This window comes from Protopterus annectens, chromosome 7.part0 (assembly GCF_019279795.1).
Source record: "Protopterus annectens isolate FY-2018-M chromosome 7.part0, PAN1.0, whole genome shotgun sequence".
NCBI lineage: Eukaryota > Metazoa > Chordata > Ceratodontiformes > Protopteridae > Protopterus > Protopterus annectens.
In genome coordinates, this window is record NC_056739.1 from 793526273 (window position 1) to 793551761 (window position 25489).

At 40.4% G+C, this 25489-nt stretch overlaps 1 protein-coding gene across 1 annotated transcript in view; it reads left to right on the plus strand.

The window, feature by feature from the left end:
* Nucleotides 1–25489, plus strand: part of DNAH2 (dynein axonemal heavy chain 2) — a 6636854-nt gene that overhangs the window by 3033729 nt on the left and 3577636 nt on the right. The window contains exon 42 of the mRNA XM_044077324.1: nucleotides 20653–20871. Within this exon, the coding sequence (XP_043933259.1) occupies nucleotides 20653–20871 (219 nt within the window). The remainder of the gene's footprint in view (nucleotides 1–20652; nucleotides 20872–25489) is intronic.

Sequence of the window (25489 nt, forward strand, 5' to 3'; positions counted from 1 at the left end):
TAGCTGAGAGTCGAACCAGTCAGCATCTTACTGTGAGGCGACAACGCTACCGCAGCACCACCAAATAAATTGTTTTCTAGTCTTGAGGAGCTCCCCGGGTCTCTGCTGAAAATGAGCCAAAAGCTCAGCCAGACTAACCTGGTTAACAAATGTAAAATAAATAAATAAAAATAAAAAAAAATAGTTTTGGTTCCCCTAGCATGTCTGCATATGAGGATTCTTCAGTGGTTGTTATCCACTGAGTGGTTGATTCAAGAGCTGCTGGTGTCTCACAAAATAATCATCACAGAAACTTGCAGGAAGGATCTTCGATGGTGGCTACACTCCTGTCAAGTAACTCTAGGTTGACCATTTGTCCCCCCCTCAACCAGTGGCCACGATGACCAAGGGAACCTCTAAGATAGGATGGGGGGGGCATTATCTGGGAATGACAGTCCAAGGCACCTGGCAGGATTATGAGGCCTACTTGCACATCAGTGTCCTAGTGATGAGAGCCGTGCTTTTAGCATTGCAAGCACTCCAGGGCTCTCTTCCCTTGGGAACCATTGCAATCCAGACAGACAACATGTCAGTTGTGTGGTATATAAACAGACAAGGAAGAACCAGATCTTACCCCCTTTGTCAAGAGGCCCTGAGAGTATGGCAATGGGCAACCTCCTCCCAATGTTTTTTGATGATAATGCACACAGCGGGGGAATCCAGTGTGATAGCAGACAGACTCAGCAGAGCTATTCTGATGTCTCATGAGTGGTCCCTGAAACAGGAAGTAGAGGAAAGAATTTTCCAAAAATGGTGACAGCTTTGCTGCAACGTTCTTGCGACATCTATGAATGCCAAATACAGCAGCTTCTTTGCCCTCATTCCCCCTCTGGGGAGACACCAAGCAATGCAGTTGTTCAAATTTGGCCCCTGGCCTCCTCTATGCCTTTCCCCCTTTTCCTCTAATTCCCAAAGTCGTTTAGAAAGCCAGTTGTTTGCAAAGGAACTTGATACTCATCGCTCCATACTGGCCTTGCCAAATCTGGTTCCCCTTCCTGATCTTTGGGAGGAGCATTGAATTCTAGATCCAGTTCCAGACCTTTTGACTCGTGCATCAGGAACTCTTTGCCTATCCCTTCAGACTCTCAAACTGACAGCATGACTGCTCCATTTCAGATGATAGCCAGGTTTCCAGCCCTTTCCTCTTGAGTTAAACATTCTAATTTCTTCACATAAGGCTTCAACAAGGAAAATTTACAAATGGTAATGGAAAAGATTCTGCCTATGGGCTACCAACAACCATGTAGATTATTTTTCTGCTCCTATTAGTTTAATTCTGGACTTCCTAGTAAAACTTTTCATCAACGGTGCAGCTACAGCTACTATTAGGGTTCAGCTAGCAGCGATCTCAAACTTTCATTTGGGAGAGTCTGGCTCCAATATAATACCTCATAAACTATGTAAATCCTTTCTCAAGGGTACTATGTTATTAAGACTGCCTCTCAGCGACCCTCCAGCACCATGGGATCTAAATTTTGTTCTGTCACGCATAGTTTTTCCTCCCTTCAAACCAGCAATGTCTTCCAAATTAAAATTTTTGACTTGGAAAACATTTTCTTGATAGCAATCATCATTGCTAGAAAGGTGTCAGAGTTGCAAGCCTTGTCCATAAAGCACCCATATTTGCTCTTCTACAGAGACAGGGTGTCTTTGCAAACAAACCCCTCCTTTTTACCCAAGGTGGTTTCAGAGAACAATTTAAACCAAAGTATAGAATTACCAGTTTTCTTCCCAAATTATGAAAACAAGGCAGAGTACATGTTACATCAGGTGGATATACATAGTCACGTTTTTACCTACATAGAACTGCAGAACTCCGAAAATCTGATCAGTTATCTTTCAGATTCAAAGTCTCTAAAGTTACACATTCTGAATGGCTATCAGACTGCATTACTTTTATTTACAAGTCTCAAAATAAAGAATTTCCAACGAAAGTTAAGGCCCATTCTAGAAAAGCCGTTGCAACTTCTGCCTTTCTGGCTAAGTTGAAAATTTACACCATTTGTGCTGCAGCAACATGGGCTAAACCACATACTTTTATCACTCATTACAATGTTAATTTGGTCTCCAGAAATAGAGCCTCTTTTGGTTCCATGGTTCTGAAGAATATTCTCCCGTGAGCCACCCAAGATTCAATATGCTAGGGATGCTGTTCCAACCTAGTAAGAATGAAGGTGAAATAAGGCAACATCCTGTTTGGCATATACTTCTCAGAAGTACAGGCAAGCACGGAAGGGCTGTGGCTGACTAAGTTTGCGGACGACTGCAAACTGGGTGCTATAATCGAGTCTCCGGCTGACATGGAGATCCTCCAGAAGGGCCGAAATGAGACAAATGCATGATGTCAAAGCCATGGTCTCAAGCTAAATGCAAAAAAATGTGTAGTAATCCCCTTTGGAAAAAACAGAGTACCCGCAAACTACAGCATAGGAGGTAATCCCCTGAAATCTGAAGAAGAAATAAGGGATCTAGGGACCCAAGTAGATAGTCAGCTTTCCTTTGATAACCATGTTGCCAAAGTGGTTAGAAAATCCTTCTATGTGACCCATCTGATCACAAAAGGGTTCGTATCAAGATCTAAGGATGTAATGGTGCCCCTCTACTCTTCCCTCATCAGACCCATCATTGAGTAAAATGCACCAATTGGAATGTACCTGGCTAGACATCTCCAGCAGCTGGAGAGACCACAGAGGTACCTAACCAAGAGGATTACTGGCCTCAAACACTTGCCCTTTGCAGCACTATTGAAAAAGCTAAGACTGTTCACTGTTGCATACCGCTTTCTCAGAGGCGATCTCTGTCTAATGTACAGAGCCATGTCCAACCCAGAATTGTTGAACATGCTCCATCATAGCAAAACCAAATCTACTCGAGCTACACGCTCTAGGGATATAAACCTCAACACAACAATGAATAGAACATGCTGGAGGGATAGATTCCTTTTGCAGAGACTTCCCTTACTATGGAACAGGGTCCCGATCTACATAAGACAGAGCCCCTCACTATCACTCTTCAAGAGGGAACCTTGATAAGTGGATGGGTAACAGAAAGTTCACACCGGGGATCACACCAACAGCACTACTAGATAGGGGCCAAGGTTACTAGCTGCTAGTACAAGGGTCTAGGGAACTACTAAAGGGGCGGTGAATACTGCACAACGTGACTGGGCTAATATATGCCTTCGGGCAGATAACCCAGTACCAACCTCTGAACCTATCACATAAACAAGTTATGTACTCACCATAACATTCCATGTGTGTTGTCCATCTTTACCTTCATTCTTACATCCCACCCTCCTTCCTCTCTTCCCTTTACTCCTAGAGGTCCAGGGCTGTACAAATGGGATTACCTTGACCTTTGTCCTTCACTCACCAGCCTCTGAATATTTCCTTGGGGGAAAAAACACACATATATATATATATATATATATATATATATATATATATATATATATATAAAATATAGCTATATATAAAACGTTATAATTAGGGCAAAAAAAAAACTGAGATAGTTCTAGTGCATTCTGGGATAGGGATTTAGCAATGAGCTGGCAGAGGGCCTCCAGCTTGAAAATAAGGCAAGGCGGATCCTAGGATTGGATCAGAACCCAACATAGTGAGAATGAAGGCGAAGATGGACAACACATGGAACGTTATGGTGAGTACATAACTTCTTTTTTAGTCTCTTCCCACATATCCTTAGCTGCCATACAGGAATAATTTTTAATCCATGCTCCTAAATACTTAATTTTATCATGTCCCCCATAAATATGGATATTGTTGAACCATTTCATGTGTGGGTGCATAATTCACTGCTATTGCCTTTGTTTTAACTTCATTAATTTTGCATCTTGAAAAGATCTGAAACTGTCTTGTAATGTTCCACAACACTGTAATGTCCCTTTTTGGATTTGTTGGGTTTAAAATAATATCCGCAAATAAAACCAACTTTTCTTGAATACCATACCAGTTATATCCTTGAATTTGAGTCCCTTATTTTCTTTGCCACTGGCTCTAAATATAATGCAAATAACAAAGGGAAGAGAGGACACCCCTGCCTGGTATCTCTGCTCAAGCAGAAATCATCAGAGTGGAACCCACCCACTTTAATTTTCACCTCCAGCCCTCATATATCCTCCTAATCAGCCTTGCAATTTTATCAGGGAATGCAAATGTTTCCATTGCCCTGCTCATAAAGGCCCAGCTTACTCTGTCCAATGCTTTCTCTGCATCAAGGCCCACCAACAACAGTGGTATTTTCTTACATTCTTCTTCCCTCTGGATCACCAGTGCTCAGTTGATGTTGTCAAATGTTTGCCTCCCCTCCACAAAATCACGTTAATTTTTTGGCATTACATTTTTTTTTAACCAAGAAACATATTTGTTAAATTATCATACATAACATAGGCCAGGCTGCATTTTTATAAATGAGAATAAACCATAGCTACACAATCTTATTTGCAAGCATTATACATTCCAAACCATGACGAGACAACTGTAGCTGCAAACATTATACATCACTTTTATAATATCCAGTCATTGTTAAGTCAGCCATTACATAGCTCATTCAAATCCTACATTCTTTTAAACCTTGTTCCTCCTCCGCATGCATAGCTCCCATATTTCCCATTTTTTCCTATGTAGTTTGCTCCTAACCTTTTCTAAAGATCCCATTTCCAGTTGTTTTATTTCTGTCCCATTCTTTGCTGCATCTAGTAAATTGGTTTAGACTTTGATTGCCATTTTCTAGTAATTGCTTTTTTGGCAGCTATCATAATTAGACTCAGCAAGGTCTTATTATGTCTAGGCAATTCCAGTTCTGTATCATAGCTCAAAAAAATCAACGTGTTCTATCTTGCCTTCATTCTTACCAGGATGGGTTCGGATCCGATCCTTGGATCCAACTCGGCCTTTATACGTAAGCTCAAGGTCTTCGACTAGCTTGTGGCTAAACCCTATCCCAGCATGCACTACGAAAGCTCTCCAGATCTCATTTGCCGCTAAACAAGATCAGGTGCTCGTTCTACTGGCCCTGGCTAAGTATACTCTTTCTTATAATCACTGTTGTTGGAAATTGCCTGTTCTTGTTATATTATTGCTCTAGATAGCTAGTTTTTTTGCTAGTTAATTATTTCTGCTTTGTTCTGCTATTGGCTGTCGTCTTCTGTCTAGGCCTTATTGTCCCTATCCCGGCCTCCTCCTTAAACTCTCTATAGCCCGTTTAAGTTAGAGGGCTATTCTTTCTCTTGATTTCTCTTTTAAGAATGGTTAAGGTCAGTTCATTTAAATTAGAGAAACTCCAGCACTGAAGGCGAATTGCCGAGGTACCAGGACATGTGAATTAAAGTGTTTTGGTTTTCCATCTCTGTGGTTGGCGTTTATTTTCTGCTACATGCAGGAGTTTTTCTTGATATTTTTTCTTCTGGTGTTTCGTTATATTCATTTAAATTAGAGAACTGCCTTACCCTTAGCCTGTTTAAGTTAGAGGGCTACCCCTTTTTCCTTTCAGTCTCCCTGGCATAGTCTGTTTAAGTTAGAGGGCTTGTGCCCTCCCTTTCATACTCTATATCTCCTTTTTATAGCTAAGTTTTACTGTTAGCTTGTTGTTGCTAAAAAAAAAAACTTCTCTAGCTTCCCTCGTTACTATCCCTTTTTTTTCAGGATGTCTTCTAAAGATTTGAAACCCTCTGATTTTGAAAAAATGTGGACAGAAAAATGTCCCTAACTGACAGAAACATAATTTGTGTCTATTGCCTTGGAGCTGTCCATCTCCAGGATTCTTGTTCCATTTGTCATTCCTTTAATCACAGGGCTCTCCTGGAGAGGAAAAACAAATTGATACTGAGAGGTATCTTAAAACCCCCCTTTTCAGAATTAATACAAGAAGGCCCGGGTTTATCAAAGTCTGACCAATCTCCATCTTCAAAATCTAACAAGCCTGGGAAGAGATCTACCTGTTCTAGTGCCCCATCGGAGCCTTCAAAAAAGGTTGCCAAAATTTCGACACCAGATCCTAAGTCTGTTGGATCTGAAAAATCTACAGCTCTGGCACCATCAGTGTCGGTGCTGGTAGAGTTTGAGTTGCAGATCTGGTCCCCAGCAGAGCGATTCTGATGCCTCACGAGTGGTCCCTAAAACAGGAAGTGGTGGAAAAGATTTCCCGCAAATGGAGCCAGCCTTGCTGCAACCTTTTTGCGACATCCATGAATGCCAACTGTAGCAGCTACTTTGCCCTTATCCCCCCTCCAGGGGAGTCACCAAGGGATGCCCTTGTACACGACTGACCCTCGGGTCTCCTCTCCGCTTTTCCTCCCTTTCCATTAGTACCGAACGTTCTTCAGAAAGACAATTACCTGGGAAGGGATCTGATACTCATCATCCCATAATGGCCTCATCAAATCTGGTTCTTCCTGTGGCCTCATCTTCGGGAGGAGCCTTGGATTCTGGACCCAATTCCAGATGTTTTGACTCATGCGTCAGGAAAGCTCCATCCTTCCCTTCAGACCCTCAGTTTCAACAGCTTGGCTGCTCCAATTCCAACCATAGCCAGGTTTCCTAACCTCTCTTAATCAGCTAAGCACATCCTAATTCCTTCTTATAAGGCTTTTACAAGAAAGATATGTAGAAGCAAATGGAAAAGATTTTCATTATGGGCTTCTCGTAACCACATTGATCCCTTTACTGCCTCAGTCAATTCCGTTCTAGAATTCCTAGCAAAATTATTCAATGAGGGTACAGCTGCGGCTCCCATTAGAGTTCAACTAGCAGCAATATCTAGTTTTCATATAGGTGATTCTGGCCTCAGCGTTATGTCTCATAGGCTATGCAAAACATTTTTTACAGGTACTTTATTACTATGTCCACCTATCAAAGACCCCCCCCAGCACCATGGGACTTAAATTTCATGCTGTCTCGTTTACCCCCCCCCTTTTGAGCCAGCATCATCTTGCGAACTCAAGTTTTCGACAGAGAAAAATATTCTGTTGATAGCAATTACTCTGCTAGGAGGGTGTCAGAGCTGCAAGCCTTATCAATAAAGCCCCCTCTACTTACTTTTCCATAGAGACAGGGTATCCTTACAACAAACCCTTCCTTCCTGCCAAAAGTATGTTCAGAGTCAAATTTGAACTAGTCTATAGAGTTACCAGTCTTTTATCCAAATTATGAGAATAAGGCAGAATACACGTTACATCTGCTGGATGTGCACAGACAATTACGTTTCTACTTACACAGGGCTAAGAACTTCAGAAAATCTGACCAGCTATTTATATCCTTTTCAGATTCAAAGAAAGGTACTTCAGTCTCTAAGGTGACACTATCAAAATGGCTTTCAAATTGTATAACCTTCATTTATAAATGTCAAAACAGAGATCTTTCCCATAGAGTTAAAGGCCATTCTACAATAGTCATAGCAACCTCTTCTGCCTTTCTGGCCAGACTACCAATTGATACCATTTGTGCTGCGGCATCATGGCCAAGACCATATAACTTTATCACTCATTACCTATTCCATTTGGCCTCCAGGAGCAGGGTCTCCTTTGGTTCCATGATTCTGAAGAATATTCTCCCTTGAGCCACCCAAGAAAGATGGTGCTGGGGATGCTGTCCCATCCTGGTAAGAATGAAGGCGAGATAGGGCAACAACACATAAAGAAGTTATGTACTCACCATAAAGTTTTATGTGTATTGTCCATCTTTGCCTTCATTCTTATACCCCACCCTCCCTTCCCCTGCCATTTTTATTCCTGGAAGACCGAGTTGGTACAATTGGATAACATTATTCTCTGTCCTTCTTTATTGCTCTCTGAATTATTAAGCTGCCTTTATCTTTATTACTCTTATTATAGCTGCAAACAAGATGTGGGGAGCTTTCCTAGTGTATGCTGGGATAGGGTTTAGCTACAAGCTAATGGTAGACCTCGAGCATGTGTACAAAGGCCGAGTCGGATCAGAGGATCGGATCCGAACCCATCCTGGTAAGAATGAATGCAAAGATGGACAACACACATGGAATGTTATGGTGAGTACATAACTTCTTTTTTTCTTAGTGACTCCAATTTGCTCACCCAGCATCTCCAACAGAGCAGTCTGCTCTTTCTTCCTCGTCATACCTCCAACATTTGCTGCCTACCTGAGGAAAAATTCTTTGAAATCTCCTTGGGGTATAACATTACTTATGTAAGCACTTCCAGGCAAGAATCCTAAATCTTTTAGATTTGGTTGCATATTTGGTAGACATACATACATACATACAGTAAACTCTCAGTTAACCGGCACCCATAGGAATAGGTGGAAGCCAGATAATTGTAGTTGCTGGTTGCTTGAGAGTTATTATTAAAAATAGGCTTGACTAATACTGTACCCTATACTATTTGTTTGGTTTGACCTGTTCTCAGGTTGGGGAGAGAGGGAATGTATTCCTATCTTCCTTTTTAAACCCCCTAAAAATGTAAGGTATATTTCTGTGGGGAGGAAACAAAGTGCAACACATGAAAATTGTACTGTATTTCTTCGATTTTTTTTTTTGCCAGTTCCTTGAGAATGCTGGTTGCTTGAGTTCCAATTAACTGAGAGATAACTGTATATCCCTCCATTCTTTATTTGTGAATTGCTTTTCTAATTTCTCTTACCAATCCTTCCTAACCTCCTTTTATTGATTCTTATACTTATCAGGCAATATTTTATATGCTCTACTTACTAATTATTGCTTTTTTAAGAGCAGCTTCTGTTCTAGATTCTACTAAAAACTCTACCAGTGCTGGTCTTTCATTTAGGAATCCCCTACTTCTTTCTTTTTGCCTATACTCTGATATCAGTCCTTGATATGGAAGACAGTCTCTAGCATGCAGTGTAACTATGTTCTTGGTGTCTTCCCATTCTATTATCTTTTCCTCTCTTGTTACTTGCTCCCAATAGGTTGGTTCCTTTGCCAGTTTTCTCCAGTATATTCCTGCCCCCTCTTGCCTATTGTCTGTATCCTTAATTGCAGTCATCCCTATCAGGCATTTTTTTCCCCATTTCCATGTTGATTTAGTTCTTAGAAGAACTTCTGCTACTTCATGAATATAATATTCTGAATGACTGTTGTTCTCCTTAAAGATCTGCATCCAAAATCGCAGTCTCTCCCTGTTACTTGAACTTCCCCTGGTTTGATCATCATCTCTGTTTGTGCTTTGTATAAGATCTTTAACTGTGTTGCTCTGAAATACCTCTTCAGCTCTGGTAATCTGAATCCACCCTGTTATTTTGAAAGAGTAATTGTATCCCACTTGACTGTTGCCATCTTCCCCTCCCAAATAAAATCCTTCAGCTCTTTATTAATTGCTATATGCAACTTCTCCTCTGGTAAAAAAATATCCCTGACCAGTATGCAAGACTAAAGGGATTAAAAACATTTTAACTGCTTGTATCATACTATCAATATCTGTATAACATGGCCTCAATTTTATCAGTTTTTTTGTTGGTCTCTTCCCACATATCCTTAGCTGCCATGCTGGTATTTTTTTGAACCCATACTCCTAAATACTTCATGTTATCATGTCCCCATAAATATGGATTTGCTGAACCAATTTGTATGTAGGTACATAATTTGCTGCTATTGCTTTTGTTTTAGCTTCATTAATTTGTATCATGAAAAGGTCTGAAACTCTCTCAATATGTTCCACAGCACTGTAATGCCCCTTTCTGGTTTTGTCAGGTGTAGCATAATGTCATCTGCAAATAGAGCCAACTTTTCTTGACTACCATACCAATTATATCCTTGAATTTGAGTCCCTTATTTTCTGTGCCAGTGATTCTAAATATAATTCCTTCCCTCTGGATCATCACTGTTCTGTTAATGCTGTCAAATGTTTGCCTCCCCTCCACAAAACCACATTGATCCATATCAATCAATTTTACCATCACTTTTCCCAGTCTTTTTGCCATTGTAGACAGACAGTTTATAATCATGATTTAGTATTGAAATGAGCCTGTATGAATCTGGATCTGATGGAGCTTTACCCTCTTCAGGTATTAAGGCTACCACCGCTTTGTTCCAGGATGATGGCACTTCTCCTCCTCTTAAAATACTGTTAAAATCTTCCATATCTGTATTGGGTCTTTCTCTCCTAGCTTCCAAACTTCGACAGGAATACCATCTATTCCTGGGGACTTTCCTGTAGATTGGTTATACATCACCATTTTTATCTCATCACCTCTTATCCTGTTAGTAATTGAGCTTCCTCTAGCCTTGGCATATTTAATTCTTCCATAAACATTTCTATTTGTATCTTTTTTTTCCTGATTTCCATATTTCTCTGCTTTATACAGACTTTCATTGAATTTCTTAATTATTTCTGATACTTCTATATGATCCCTTATCTTCCATGTTATTGACTCCCTATGCTTGGTGACAGCCCTTTCTGCTTTCTCTTAACTGAGTAGTTATGCTAAAAGATTTTGTGCTCAAGATTTATTATCAAAAAACAAATGCTTAACGGCAATCTTTTTTAACTCATGCATATTGAGTTTTCTGTTTAACATTCTGTAGTTGCTCCTCTTGTTGTTCTGTGGGGTTCACCCCATTTTGTAAAACTTTACCATATCTTCCTTTCTTTTTTTTTCACCCTATTTTTAAACTCCTCTTTAATTTTATCCCACTCCCTAGCTATATTTTCAGAAGAAATTTCTAGCTTCTCTGATGGCTCCTGAATAATTTACACTACCCAATCCTTAACTTCCTCTGTTTTCGACAGATAGGTGGGAAAGTGTCAGTGTCTCATTTTTATTTCATTACCTGTGTTTTTATTTTAGTTATTATTGCCTCATTATCTGAAATGTTTATTGGCTGAGTATCAAGACCTTCAATTGAATGCACATGTCCCTGTGAAATGTAAATTTTGTCTAGCCTAGCCTAGTTTTTTTGTCTTGGGCAATAATATGTAAATTCACTTTGAATTCCTCATACTGAATTCACATCCTCCATTCCAATTATATTCATAAATGTCTTAAAAAAATCTACCCTCCTATATTTTGTTTTCCCTCCTGAACCCCACCCCCAAGCATATCTTCACTGTTGCAAGTCAAATTCCAATCCCGACTTAGAGGTAATATTCCTTGCTGAAAGCTGATTATTTTTCCCAGAATTTACTTAAGCTTCATTATAGCAGTTTTTGGTAGAATATAACTACATGCCAGTGGAATCCTTCTCCCTTGCCAGTAGCCCCTTCATACTAGAATCCACCATTATTATCTTTTTTTATCCTCTTCTATCACTATTGGATCTCATCTTGTAATTAATATAAATACTCCTCTCATTCTTTGCCTCAGGTATTCCATTGAATAACCATCCTGAAAACCTTTCTTTATCAAATTCACACGTTCACTTCTTTCCAAGTGTGTCTCTTGTAGCATAGATATTTGCACACTATATTTTTTAAAACATTTCACTACTCTTTCTTTTTTGTATTTATCTGTGAGATCACTGATGTTAAAGACATTACAGAAAGCATCAATTTCTGGAAAGTTAGTACTCCTGCCTTTTATGTATACCAGCTCTTTTGTTAAATATCTAGTTCCAGATTTTGTGTTACATACATATACTGTTTGGCAGGTTAATCTTTTATACAGTTGTTTCTTGTCATCTCCTTTTCAGCCTATGTCATATATTAAAAAAAAACTTTTTGTTTTATTGAAAGCCCTCAAACAAAAATACAAACTTATCCCCAATATCCTCCTAAAACCGATTAACTTAATAATAACACACCAAATTATGTACATCTTCAAATATTGAATTTTTACCCTCCTGGTATGAAAAAATGTTTCAAATTGATAGCCACATGCATATACTTCAGATAATCTAAAAGAAAGGTTAACTATGCTAAGGTATATGGGTAATGCCTGTGCTTCTACTAAGTGCTGTCTAGGCTTGCCTTATCTGTGTAGCTCTCTCAGTTGGGGATCACTTGAATGCTTTCAGAAAACATTTTCTCCAAGCCATTTCTCTTTTATTATTTTTATTATTTTATTCTATTATTTTATTAACTCAATAACCTCTGTACTAAACAGAACCCTTAATATGCCTCTGTGCATACATCAACCCTCCAATAACACTTCTACCCTCCTCTATCTCAAACCTATCCAAACAAGTTATGTTACAAATCTCCTTTCTAAGCTAAAACCTTGCACACTAGCTGCAGACCAGCTACCTGGTCACTTTCTACAACTAGCTGCTACTTCTATCGCTTACCCTATATCTATTCTCATTAACCGTTCTAGCTCTTAACAGTATGTACCACCTCTCTGGAAAATATTTCTTGTTATACCCTTACATAAAGGTGTCCCTCTACTGATGTATCCAACTACAGACCCATAGCCATTGTGTCACCACTTGCCAAAATCTTAGAAAAATTTACACACAACCTGATCTTAGACCACTTTCTGTCAAATAATCTATTATCTAATGCACAGTATGGTTTTTGACCTAGGCCTAGTGTCAGTACAGCTCTAATTAGCTTTACTAATACTGTAAATCAACTAAAAAACAAAAAAACAACTAGTCTCTGCTACCTTCCTAGATGTGTCAAAAGCATTTGACACTACATCTCATCAAATACTTCTCAATAAACTGGCTTTCTACCACTGCAGCTCTGTAGCCCCAAGCTGGTTTCATAACTACCTGTCAGATAGGAAACAAGCCATTTTATGGGACAATAAACTCTCTCCAAGCTCCCTCTATGTGTAGGAGTCCCACAAGGATTTGTCCTTGACCCACTTTTTTTCACAATTATTACCAATGACCTAAACTCCTCAGCAAATCCAGCCTCAATCATGCAATATGCTGACGATGCATCCCTAATCTGCTCTGCCCCCCTCTATCAAGGGACTCCAGGAAAAAACTCAAGCAGCCCTCCACAATATTGAAAACTAGTTAACAGCCCATCAACTTGTACTTAACCTAAATAAAAACAAGCTTATGGTCTTCTATAACACCTCAACAACAACCAACCAACCACCTATCTCTATTTCCTCCTCCAGTGACACAAAAATAGAACCCATTGAGCATACAAAACTTCTTGGTGTCACAATTGATAGTGGACTTAAGTTTGACAAACACCTTGCACTAACAAAAAGGTCCATGCCAAACTGGGTTCTCTCTATAGGGCTAAATCGTATCTTACTGACCATGCCATACTCGCAACAGCCAGAACCCGTCTCTTATCTTCCCTGCTTTACTGTTCAAATTTTTACCAATCTTCGTAAATATGAACTGAATAGTATAGAATAGTAATAGTAATCAGTCTCAAATATCTCACCATTGCACTACCCTTCTCCAGCTGAACTGGTTAGAACTCCCTCGCCTGCTTACTCCGACTCGGCTACTAACTGTCCATACAGTCTTATACAAATCTGAAAACTACCCAGCTCTGTCTGACCTTGTCCAAACCTACAATAACCTAAAATCTCTTAGGTCTGCTGATAAAGTATTGTTGAAGGTTAACAAAACCCAAAACCCTCACGGTGTCTTCGTTATACTCACATATCATTGCCAAACACTGGAATTCTCTACCTCAGCATATTCTGTCCATCAGTGATTTACATTCAAACAGTCCCTAAAGGAATGTTTCACCAAACATAGGCTTTGCTCATGTTCTCCACCAGGCTAACTAATTTAACCCCTTACTGTCTAACTTCCTTCTCTCCACCATGCATTGTCAATATTTCTTGGCAATTAAGCCTTTGTAGCTTCAGTTTATATTTTTATCTATATACTTTATATATATATATATATATATATATATATATATATATATATATATATATATACATATATAAAATTTATATATTTTTTTTGTTTGTTTTGTTTTGTTTGCATGAATAGTATAATCTTATTACTGCCATTGTTATATGCTTTTAGATACAATGTCAAGGAACTTGCGTTTGAACTCCTATTGTAATATGTATTGCGTTTTATCGCAACCAGATTTGTAACGTTGTGTAATTCCCAGAAATAGAGACACAGCTTACTTACTTTTTGTGAACTAAACCTGGACTGCTGTTTATTTTACCATTATCTGCTGTGCATGGCAGCAAATGTTTAACACCAATGAAAAAATTATGAGTTACACGACGTTACAAAGCTGGACACAATATGCTTCCAAAAGCAAGACTTGTGAAGCACTTCTGATTACGAAGTATTGCATTACATGCCTGCTGCAAGCAGTCACTAACACTCATATTACTTTTATTCAAATAATGTCATCTGTGTTTCCAGCAGGAATGTCATGACCTGGTTCTTCTTCACAGACCATCCTTACAAGTTTGAACATCTGTTTCAGGTTCAGAGAACCCAGACCTCGACATTTTATGCTAACATATCCACAGTGACTTCCTCGCAAGCATTTTTTCCATTGTGTGTCTGTAATGCACAGCACTGATGACGAGGATTTTCTAAATATTTTTTCTCCCTCAAGCTAAGGCAAAGTTCTTAATCTGCAGTAAGGACTTTGAATAACACTGTAGACTTTCTCATGTCCTCATTTCACTTACAGTTTCCGAATTTCGCACTTGCAAAAATCTGGTTGCGATAATGCGTAAGTACCTTGTTATATGTACAAATATATAATTATGTAATCTTCCTTTCTGCTTTTCTCCCCGGGTCTTTGCTGAAAATGGGCTTTTGGCTCAATCTAACACTACCCGGTTATCAAATGTAAATAAATAAATTTTATCAGATAGTCTCCTAGAGATATGAGAACCAGACACAAAACTGCAAAGCATACATTTTTTACTAGAAAAAAGCCTTATAATATTCACTATTCTCTTTCATTTATTTGCTTTCCCTTAAACCTTGTTGCTATATTAAGCTGATGGCCTTAAACCAGTCATTCCCCTGTGCAAGAATGAGAAAAAGCACACTGTTTTTTTCTTTTGTCATGATGTTTTAACCAGATTTTTTCTTCTTTTATTACATTGCAGTGTCTACATTTCTTAAAACTGAACAAGGAGAAAGAGAGAAGAGAGAGAAAAAACAGGAGTACCTATTTATATTAGTATTTTTATTGCACTTAAAAATAACTGAGAAAACTTTTATAGCCTGGAAAGAAAATCATGCACTATTAAAATAGTACCATTAAGAAAAACATTTTTTACTTATAGTTAACTTTCTCCCTCCTATTCCCCTCTCTGGAGTATTTTCCAAGCATTATATTTAGAGTCCTCTATAAGTTTAACAAAGTCCAAGAAAGTCCAATATTTCCAGATTTTCTTGTTCTGTTCCTGTGCATCTCCATCTCCCAAATCCTTTCTCGGCTTCATTTTCAATGTACTTTCAATTCTTTAAGTTGACACTTGTTTTATTTTTTCTTCTTCTCTTAAACATTTTCTTAGTCTCTTTGTAGTCTTTATTACCAGGAGAACAAGAAGCAGAATCTCCTTCTGTTTGACAGCTCACTTTTTGTAGGACAAACTTGTGTATTTCTTCTTTAGCTTGTACTTCCATCAAAAAATAATTTTGTTCTTCCAGGGAAAAATATTTTGAAGATAGCTGGGTACAGCAGTTTGAATCTCAGGCCTGCTTCTCGACATTCCCTGAATAAAGGAATAAACTTACTCCTTATCTGCCTGGTGTACAATGAGTAGTCATTCTCCACAAATACTCTGCTGTCTCACACTTTTAGTACTTTGTCCTTCTGTCACAGTTTTGTCAGAATCAACTCCTCCTGCTGGTAAGATTGTATCTTTACTATTAAAGGTCTAGGTTGCTTTCTCATAAATTTGGAACATACACACAATGTAGCCTTTCAATTAACAATTCTTGTTGTGTAATACTAGTCCAGTTTGCTTATTTGTGCTTTCATAAAATTAATCCAATGTGTTCCTTCCAGCTTCTCTGGTACTGCAGAAAATCTCAGGTTTTAACTACATGCTCTGTCCTCTAATTCTATTATTTTTTTAAACATCTCTTGTGCAGTCTCATAGGTTCATAGGTTCATACTAGGCTATCTGCCCTAGGGCATTTATAAGCCTAGTCAGAGTGTGTTTGGCTTTCGCCACCCATTTTAAATTAATTTTGCTATGCCCTTTTTCAAGGTTAGTATATTGTGCCTCTGTCTAACAGTGACACAGAAGTGATACCCGGGGTAAACCTATGTTCTCCCATCCACTCATCAAGATTCCTCTTGAAGAGAGTCAATGAGGGACTCTGCCTAACCTGGACTGGGATTTTATTCCAGAGTGAAGGGAGCCTCTGAGTTATGAATCTGTCCCTCCAGCATGTCCTATTTATTTCAGTGCTAAGGTTCAAGTCTCTCGAGCGCATAGCTCGATGGGATTTGGATTTTCTGAGGTGCAGCATGTCCATTAATTCCAGGTTGGATATGGCTTTATACGTCAGGCACAGATTGCCTGTGAGCAGGCGGTATGCCACTGAGTAGAGCTGGAGTTTCTTTAACCGGGCAGCATATGGCATCTGTTTGAGCCCTATGATCCTCTTGGTGAGATACTTTTGGGGTCTTTCCAGTTGCTGCAGGTGTCTGGTAAGGTACATCCCGAAAGGGGCATTGTACTCAATTATGGGCCTGATGAGGGATGAGTAAAGAGGCACGATGACCTCTGCTGATCTAGATGTGAATCCCTTCATGATTAGGTGGGCTATATAAAATGTTTTTCTAACCACTTTGGCCACGTGGTTGTCAAATGAGAGATTGCTATCAACTTGGGTCCCCAGGTCCCTAATGACTTCTTCTGTACTTAATGGATTACCACCTATGTGGTAATTTGTGGGCACTTTGTTTTTGCCAAAGGGGATGACTATACACTTTTTGGCGTTTAGCTTGAGGCCATGGCTCTGGCACCAGTTGTCTGTTTCAATGAGACCCTTTTGGAGGATGCTTGTGTCGGCTGGAGAGTCGATTATGGCGCCCAGTTTGCAGTCATCTGCGAACTTAGTCAGCCACAGTCCTTCCGTGTTGGCCTGTACCTCCGAGAAATATATACCGAACAAGAGAGGTCCCAGGACTGAGCCTTGTGGGACGCCACTTGTAACTGGTTTGGAGTCTGACATGGCTCCAGCAATTCTAACCATGTGGGTTCTGTCCTTGAGCCAGTTTGCAACCCATCTAGTGACATAGGGGTTTATATTTAAGCCGGTGAGCTTATCAATAATGCCTGAGTGGGGTATTGTATCAAAGGCTTTTGCGAGGTCCAGGTAGGCTGTGTGGACCACCTTCCTCTCATCAATGGCCTTGGTGACTGTTTCAAAGAAATCAACCAGGTTTAAGAGGCAGGATCTGCCCTTAACAAAGCCAAACTGGGTAGGATCAAGTGTCTGTAGGTCCCCAATATCTTTATTTATGAGGTCCATGATGATCCTTTCCATAACTTTGCAGACCAAGCTAGTCAGGCTTATGGGGTGATAATTTCCAGGATCCGTTGAGGCACCACCTTTGTGGAGAGGGACCACTGTTGCTGTACGCCACTCTTTGGGTACATTTCCTGTAGTAAGGCTGAGATTGAACAGTAGTTTTATGTTTGGGTTTAGCTCTTCTTGGAGTTTATGTAGGATGCAGCCCGGGACACCGTCTGGTCTCATTGATGCTGTGTTTTTTGCTTTGGAGAGGGCAGCTCTTACCTGAGCATCTGAGATGTCAGGGGGGTAGCACTCTGCTGGGATAAATATTTGCCCTTTTGGTGTGGAGTGGGGGGGGATTGCGCTGAACCTGTCAGCTAGGATGTTGGCAATGTCTGTGGGTTTGGTGTATTTTTTGTCATTTTGGACTCATTTTGAGCATATTTGGGAATTCCCACCCAGGTTCCTAACATAAGTAAAGAAAGCCTTATGATTATTCTTAGTGTCCTGTGCAATTTTTCTCCCGAAGCTGACCTTAGACTATTTTATGAGTGCCCGTAGTTTTTTGCTAATACTGATCAGAGATGCCTTCCCTTTTTGGGATTTTGCTCTGTCATGTAGTAGCTTCCTCCTTCTATTGTATAGTTTGTTTATGGCCGGGGTCCACCAGACAGGACGTCTGCCTTTGGAGGATTGGGTCTTGGTTTTATTTGGGATTGCATGATCCATGCATTCCTGAAGGTGTTCATAGAATGCGTTTATAAAAGATTCTGCGTTCTAGGCCATATTTTCCACAGGCCCGGGGGCTTTGAAAGATTCCACCTCAGATTTGAGGAGTGTGAAATTTGCTTTAGAGAAGTTTTTCACTGTGCTTTTCAGGGCAGGGGGTGGAGTCAGGATGTGAATATCCAGTGAGATTAGTTTATGGTCTGATCTTACCAGTGAGGGATACACTTCTGGTCTGGAGCATAGAGTCCCCATGTTGGTGATGATCAGGTCCAGTATGTTTTCCCCTCTTGTGGGAGTGGTAACAAGTTGTTCCATAGCATTTGAGTTTATAAATTTTAGGAACCTTTGGGCTAGGGTGTTGCAGCTAGAGTAATGCTCCCAGTCTATGTTTGGGTAGTTGAAGTCGCCCAATATAATAGTGTTTGGAGAGACCTTCATATTTTCCAGTGTTCTCAGGAAGGCTGAGTGGGGTTCCTGGGTTTGGGAGGGTGGTCTGTAGCAGGCTATAAACTGGAAGGCAGTTTTACCCACTGTTAGTTGCACATGGATAGTCTCTGATGCTTCGTGCTGTGCCAACAACCTGGAGGTGTGGGTATCTTTGACAAATATTGATACTCCCCCTCCTTTTGTGGTACGGTCCAAGTTTTGGGGCCGAAAAGCATGGTATGAGGTATAACCTGGTAGTGCTGGGGTGCTCTCAGGAGCCTTGAACCAGGCTTCTGTTACTGCACAGATATCGATGTTCTCCATGCTAAGGAGAGTTTTGAGTGTGTGCATCTTGAGGTTTAGACTTCTGGCATTGAGTAGCATTACTCTTAGTTTCTTATCCCTTGTGATACCTATGGAGGTGGGTTTGTCTTTTGAGCCTTGCCTAAAAAAGACACTATGGGGGTAGCAAGAGCCTTTGCCAATATCCGAAAGCCCAGGGGTGACAGGTGCAAGCCGTCTCTAGTGAAGCATCATGGCTTGTCGAGCATGTCATCCCAGGCTGACAGGCATTGGATCCCCTTTGAATGACACCAATACTTAAGCCAAATGTTGAAATTGATCATCTTGTCTTCATATTGTGGCATCATTCGTGGTGAGGGTAAGATGCTACTCAAGGTCAGGGTCATACCGGCCTGGGCTACATGCTCAGAGAGCTCCTCTATGTCTCTTTTCATGTAGTCCAGGGAGTGCGTCTCAGGTCATTCACACCAGCATGGACAATGACTGAGTCATATTTGTACTTGCCTTGGAATGACCTGAGTGCTTGTGTTATGTGGCGGATCCTAGTGCCCGACAGGCAGCTCACCGTGACCTTCTCCTTGTTCAGCCTGGTGAGCGGGACGTCAGTGTGCCTGATGATAGAGTCACCTATTACAAGTGTATCAGGTGTGTTGTTTAGCCTTAAGGGCTGTGACTGTTCGGCACACTGGCTTTGTGAGCTATGTGTTGCACATGTTTTGTTTTGGGGTAGCGGTTGCTTGGGTGTCTGCTTTGGAGGTCTCTGCTGCTTAGGCAGATTTTTATTTAGAGCCTCCGAGTATGTTTTTGTGTGTTTATGTGTTTGGTTTGCTGTCGTGGTAGGTCTATGTGAGACTGGAATTGTAATGAGTGTGGTTTCCTTCTCCTCCTGACTGGTTTCCCCAGTACTGAGTTGAGAGAGTTAGCCTCCAGTATGGCTATATGGTTGCATCTCTCACATGTGTTGGAATTTGTTGGGAGGAGGAGAGGGTTGTCTGTGTACATGAAGCAGTTGTAACATTGCCTCAAAATTCCCAGATTCACCAGCTGGACCGGAGAGGAGATTGACAACTGACCTTTGGACATGCTAGAACAGTATTGGGAATTCCTTTATAATTGAAAAAAAAAAGGGCCAATGGGGAATGAGGTACTCAAGGGAAGTTTGTGAGGGTGTAGTGCTTTTAATATTTTAGTGCTGACTTATATAATTGCTTTAGTGAGCAAGTGCCAGGTAACTTAAATGCAATGTGTTTCAGGTATTTAGCCAGCCTTTTCTTCATTTTGACCTCTGAGTTTTGCAGTTTTATCACCTTATCTGAATATCTCTGTAAAGCTTCTTCATTTTTTCCTGTCTTTTATTGTTTAAGTTGACATACTTATTCACTGTTTCATTTATTTTAATCAGGTATGTGTGCAGTTACCTTATACATTCCTGTAGGTTACTGGAAGTCATGCCTGGAGCTTGCATTGCTTTTTGCTGAACAGCTGCAGTACTCTGGTTTCCAGTCAGGTTTTTTTCATCACCTTTTGTACCTGATTTTTCTTCAGGTCCTCTGTATTTCTTTTTTCCTGGCATCCAGGCAGTGCATTTACAAGCCAGTTGCTGAAATTTTCCCAGAAATTTAGGTCCACTGGCTTTCTCTGCTATACGTTTCTGTTTTTACACTGGGGGGAGTTAGAATTAAGCTGTTAATTCAATGTGCAGTCATCTTGGAAGTCCCCGACATCTAGGAAACATTAATGAATATTTAGTTATTGATACCTCATTTTTAAGAAATATTTGAGTATACTTATAATGTGTGAAATAATTGTTCTCACTTTCCATTCCAGTTGAAAGAAGCAGTTGAAGTGGAACTGAAACAGGCTGGGCTGCAGGTGACCCCCTTCAGCATGACCAAAGTGATCCAGCTGTATGAGACAAAAAATTCAAGGCATTCCAGCATGATTGTAGGGAAGACAGGGAGTGGAAAAACTGTGATGTGGCGTACGCTGCAAGCTGCTATGTCAGCGCTTCACCGAAGTGGAGATCCCAACTTTGCTCTAGTCAAAGTAAGTAGGCCAACATTTTAGTATTATTAAAGGGAGTCTGTTAACTCATTTACTCTGATGGAACTCACGATGTTTGCACTGTAACTGCCAATAGGCTGAGCCTAAGACTTTTGGCAGAATCAGATTACATCTTTACATTTCAAACAAATGTTCATATCTCTGAAACCATAGGAAATATGAAAGAAGTATAAATGGCAAACTCTTAAGCACAAACTGTTTTTATAGTGGTACTGTTCTTTAGGTTCTAGGTCTTAAACTGAATTTTATAAGTCACAGTAAACACAGTGACTATTATGTTTGTAATATGTTGTAAACAACTTACAGTATCTCAGCAACCACTCATGTTACACACATGCTGTCAGCAGCATTTTGCTCATCTAGCTGAGAGCTTTCATATGAAGTTAAGAAGTTTGGTCTGTGTTACTTGGTTGCTGAGATATTTAGAAAAATGTGAAAATTGTATCAATATAAATTAATATCATAAAACAACAGTTAATATCTGTTTACCTGCACTAGACAGAGGTCAAATATTAATGCAGTTGAGTTTGTCACTGTGTCAGCTGTAAAATGAAATATTTTAAAACCTTGTACTTAGCATGGTTTTGGAGTTATTGATGCAAATATGAAGAAACAATATTTGACAACTGGAGGCATTAGTAGGAGGTAACTGCAGATGCACCTGGAGGCGTTACTCGGATGCAATGTTAATGAAATGTCTGTCACAGAAAGGAGCCTGTGATTTTTTTTTTTTAATATGAAAACTTATTCCCCAGAGAACTGCTGTGTTTTGAAAAAGATGTAACGTTAGCATGAGGGCTAAAACAGAATATAGCATTCAGTAAAAACAAAGTATAATAAATGTAAACAGACTGTTCCTTAATAGATTAATACTAGGTTAACTGCCCTTGTGGGTCATTTTAAGTTTAGCCTGTTATACCGTTTGAGAATCAAACCTTTCACTTTGTGTCTGTAAGGTAAGCACTTTCACTGTTATGCCACCATTCCATCCCCCATCCCACTTACCTTCCTTTAGCAGGTCCTTGTTATAGGACTGATCTTGCCGCAGTTGTCAGCCACCAGCATGAGTCCAGTCTTCTCATCAGTCTGGCTCTAAGCTTATTCTTTGCCAGTATTTATCCCTTTCTATGTGTCTCTATATAATGGACTATTCCACAAGTGATCTTCAGTTCTTTTTCATAGCACTAAAAAGGCATTATCTGTGCTCATTTTTTTTCAGTTTTTGACATGTTCTTAATTTAAAATGTCCATTTTATCCAGATAATCTCCTCTGCCTTCAGCTTTATTTTTTTCAAGGCATCCATGGTTATCAACCCCCCCCCCCCCCACCACCACCCCTTGGAATACATCCATAATACGTCTTTTTTCTTCTGCATTCATCTAATGTTATGCATTGTCTGTTTTGCCAGAAATTAACTTTAGTGACCAAGAAATACTGGCTGATGTTGCTGACTATCAAAGGTAATGGACTATAAAAACCCAGCCACTGGGGGATACACAAGCCAGTGTATTTCTTTGCGCTGGTCCCAAGCCCAGATAAATGGGGATGGCTGTGTCAGGAATGGCATTTAGTGTAAAACTTTTGCCAGAGCAATATGCGGACAACAATACAGATTTCCATACCAGATCGGTTGAGGCCCTGGTTAACAATAACCACCTCCAGTACTGTTAGCCAACAGGGTGCTGGTGGAAATTGGGCTACTGTTGGACAAAGGAGAGGGCATGCCCGGAGGCAGGAGGAGAGAAGGAAGGTTAGTAGTTTGGAAGTGAGTGCAGGAACTTTGAATGTTGGCAGTATGACTAGTATAGGGAGGAAGAGCTAGCTGATATGATGGAGGGAAAGAAGGTTGATATATTGTGCATGCAGGAGACCAAATGGAAGGGGAGTAAAGCCAGGTATATCGGAGGTGGGTTGAAATTGTTCTACCATGGTGTTGATAGGAGAAATGAGGTATGGGTTATCCTGAAGGAACAATATGTCAAGTGTGTTTTGGAGGTGAAGATTGTTGGATAGAATGATGTTTATGAAGCTGGAAATTGATAGTGTGATGATGAATGTTGTTAGTGGATGTGCTCCACAAGTTGGGTGTGCGATGGATGAGAAAGAAAAAGTTAGATGAAGTGGTGGGAAGTGGTGCAAGGGTGAGAGAATGGTGATTGGAGCAGATTTCAATAGGCATGTTTGTAAAGGGAACATAGGGGATGAGGAGGTGATGGGTAGGTAGGGAACAGAGGGGATGAGGAGGTGATGGGGGTAGGTATGGTGTTAAGGAGAGGAATGCAGAAGGTCAGATGGTAGTGGATTTTGCAAAAAGAATGGGCATGGCTGTAGTGAATATGTATTTTAACAAGAGGGAGGAGCATAGGATGACATACAAAAGTGGAGGAAGATACACACAGGTGGATTATATTATATGCAGGAGGGCCAGTCTGAAGAAGTTTAGAGACTGCAAAATAGTGAAGCGGAAAGCATAGTTAGGCAGCATAGGATGGTGGCCTGTAAGATGAGGCTGGCGATCAAGAAGAAGAGGATGAGAGTGAGTGCAGTGCCGAGGATCAAATTGTGGAAGTTGAAAAAGGATAACTGTAAGGTGGAGTTCATGGAAAAGTTAAGACAGGCAGTGAGAGGCAATGAAGAGCTACCAGATAGCTGGGCAGCCACAGCAGAGATGGTAAGGGAGACAGCTAAAAAGGTGTTTGGTGTGACATGTGGACAGAGGAAGGAGACCTTGGTAGTAGAATGAGGATGTTCAGGAGAGAGTATACAGAGGAAGAGGTTGGCAAAGAAGTGGGATTATCAGGGAGATGAAGAAAGTAGACAGGAGTACAAGGAGATGAGGCATATGGCGAAGGACTTGTACCAATTGATTAGACAGGGAGACCAAGCTGGGAAAAATGTGCAGCAGGTTAGGGTGATAAAGGATAACAAGGGAAACATACTCACAAGCAAGGAGTGTGTGTTGAACAGATGGAAAGAGTACTTTGAGGGGCTGATGAATGAAGAGAATGAGAGAGAGAGAAGGTTTGATGATGTGGGGACAGTGATTCAGGAAGTGCAACAGATTAGCAAGGAGGAAGTAAGGACAGCTATGAAGAGGATGAAGAATGGAAACGCTGTTCTTAGGTTCATAGGTGTTTACTAGGCTAACTGCCACAAGGGCCTTTTTAAGCCTAGACATGCTTCCCAAATCTCGGACAAACATGGGCCTGTGAGAGGAACCATTTACAGTTTACCTGTGTCTATTAGAGAGGCTCTCTGTTGGTCCAGATGACATACCTGTGGAAGCATGTAGGTGTTTAGGAGAGATGGCAGTGGGGTTTTTAACCATGTTATTTAATAGAATCTTAGAAAGTGAGTGGATGCCTCAGGAGTGGAGATGTATTTTGGTACTGATTTTTAAGAATAAGGGTCATGTGCAGAGCTGTAGTAATTACAGAGAGATAAAATTGATCAGCCACAGCATGAGGTTATGGGAAAGAGTAGTGGAAGCTAGGTTAAGAAGGGAGGTGATGATTAGTGAGCAGCAGTACGATTTCATGCGGGGAAAGAGCACTACAGATGTGATGTTTGCTTTGAGGATGTTGATGGAGAAGTTTAGAGAAGGTCAGAAAGAGTTGCATTGTGTCTATGTGGACTTCGAGAAAGCATATGACAGGGTGCCTAGAGAGGAGTTGTGGTATTGTACGAGGAAGTCAGGAGTGGCAGAGAAGTATGTAAGAGTGGTACAGTATATGTATGAGGGCAGTGTGACAGTGGCGAGGTCTGCGGTAGGAGTGATGGATGCGTTCAAGGTGGAGGTGGGATTACATCAAGGATCAGCTCTGAGCCCTTTCTTATTTGCAATGGTGATGGACAGGTTGACAGATGACAGCGTGATTTGTACTGAGAGTAGGGAACGGGCAAAGGAGACCCTGAAGAGGCGAAGATATGCTCTAGAGAGGAGAGAAATGAAGATCAGCAGGACTAAGACAGAATATGTGTGTGTGAATGAGAGGGAGAATAGAGGAATAGTGAGGATGCAGGGAGTCGAGTTGGTGAAGGTGGATGAGTTTAAATACTTGCGAACAACAGGTCAGAGTAATGGTGAGTGTGGAAAAGAGGGGAATATAGTGTAGGCAGGGTGGAGAACAATGTCAAGAGTGATTTGTGGCTGACTGGTACCAGTAAGTGGGTCTACATGATGGTAGTGAGACTAGTTATGCATATGGGCTGGAGACTGTGGCAGTGATGAAAAGGCAGGAGTTACAGCTGGAGGTGGAGTTAAAGATGTTACACTGCAAAAGCTCTCAAAAACAAGTAAAAAAATAGGAAATGATGCAAGTATTACTTAAAATAAGAAAAATTATCTGCCAACAGAACAAGAACATTTCACATGCCAAGAATATTTAAAAACAAGTAAATATTTCTAGCCTCCAAACCCCCATGGGCATCTTAAAACTAGTGCATTCAGACTTAAAACAAGAAAATAAACTAGTGCACTCAGACTTAAAACAAGTAAATTTGTTTAATACAGAGATGATAAATTAAGATGTATTTTCTGAATATGTAGGCAAGCTTGCTTTAAATTAAAAAGTACAGCCATTGTCTTGAAACATTTTT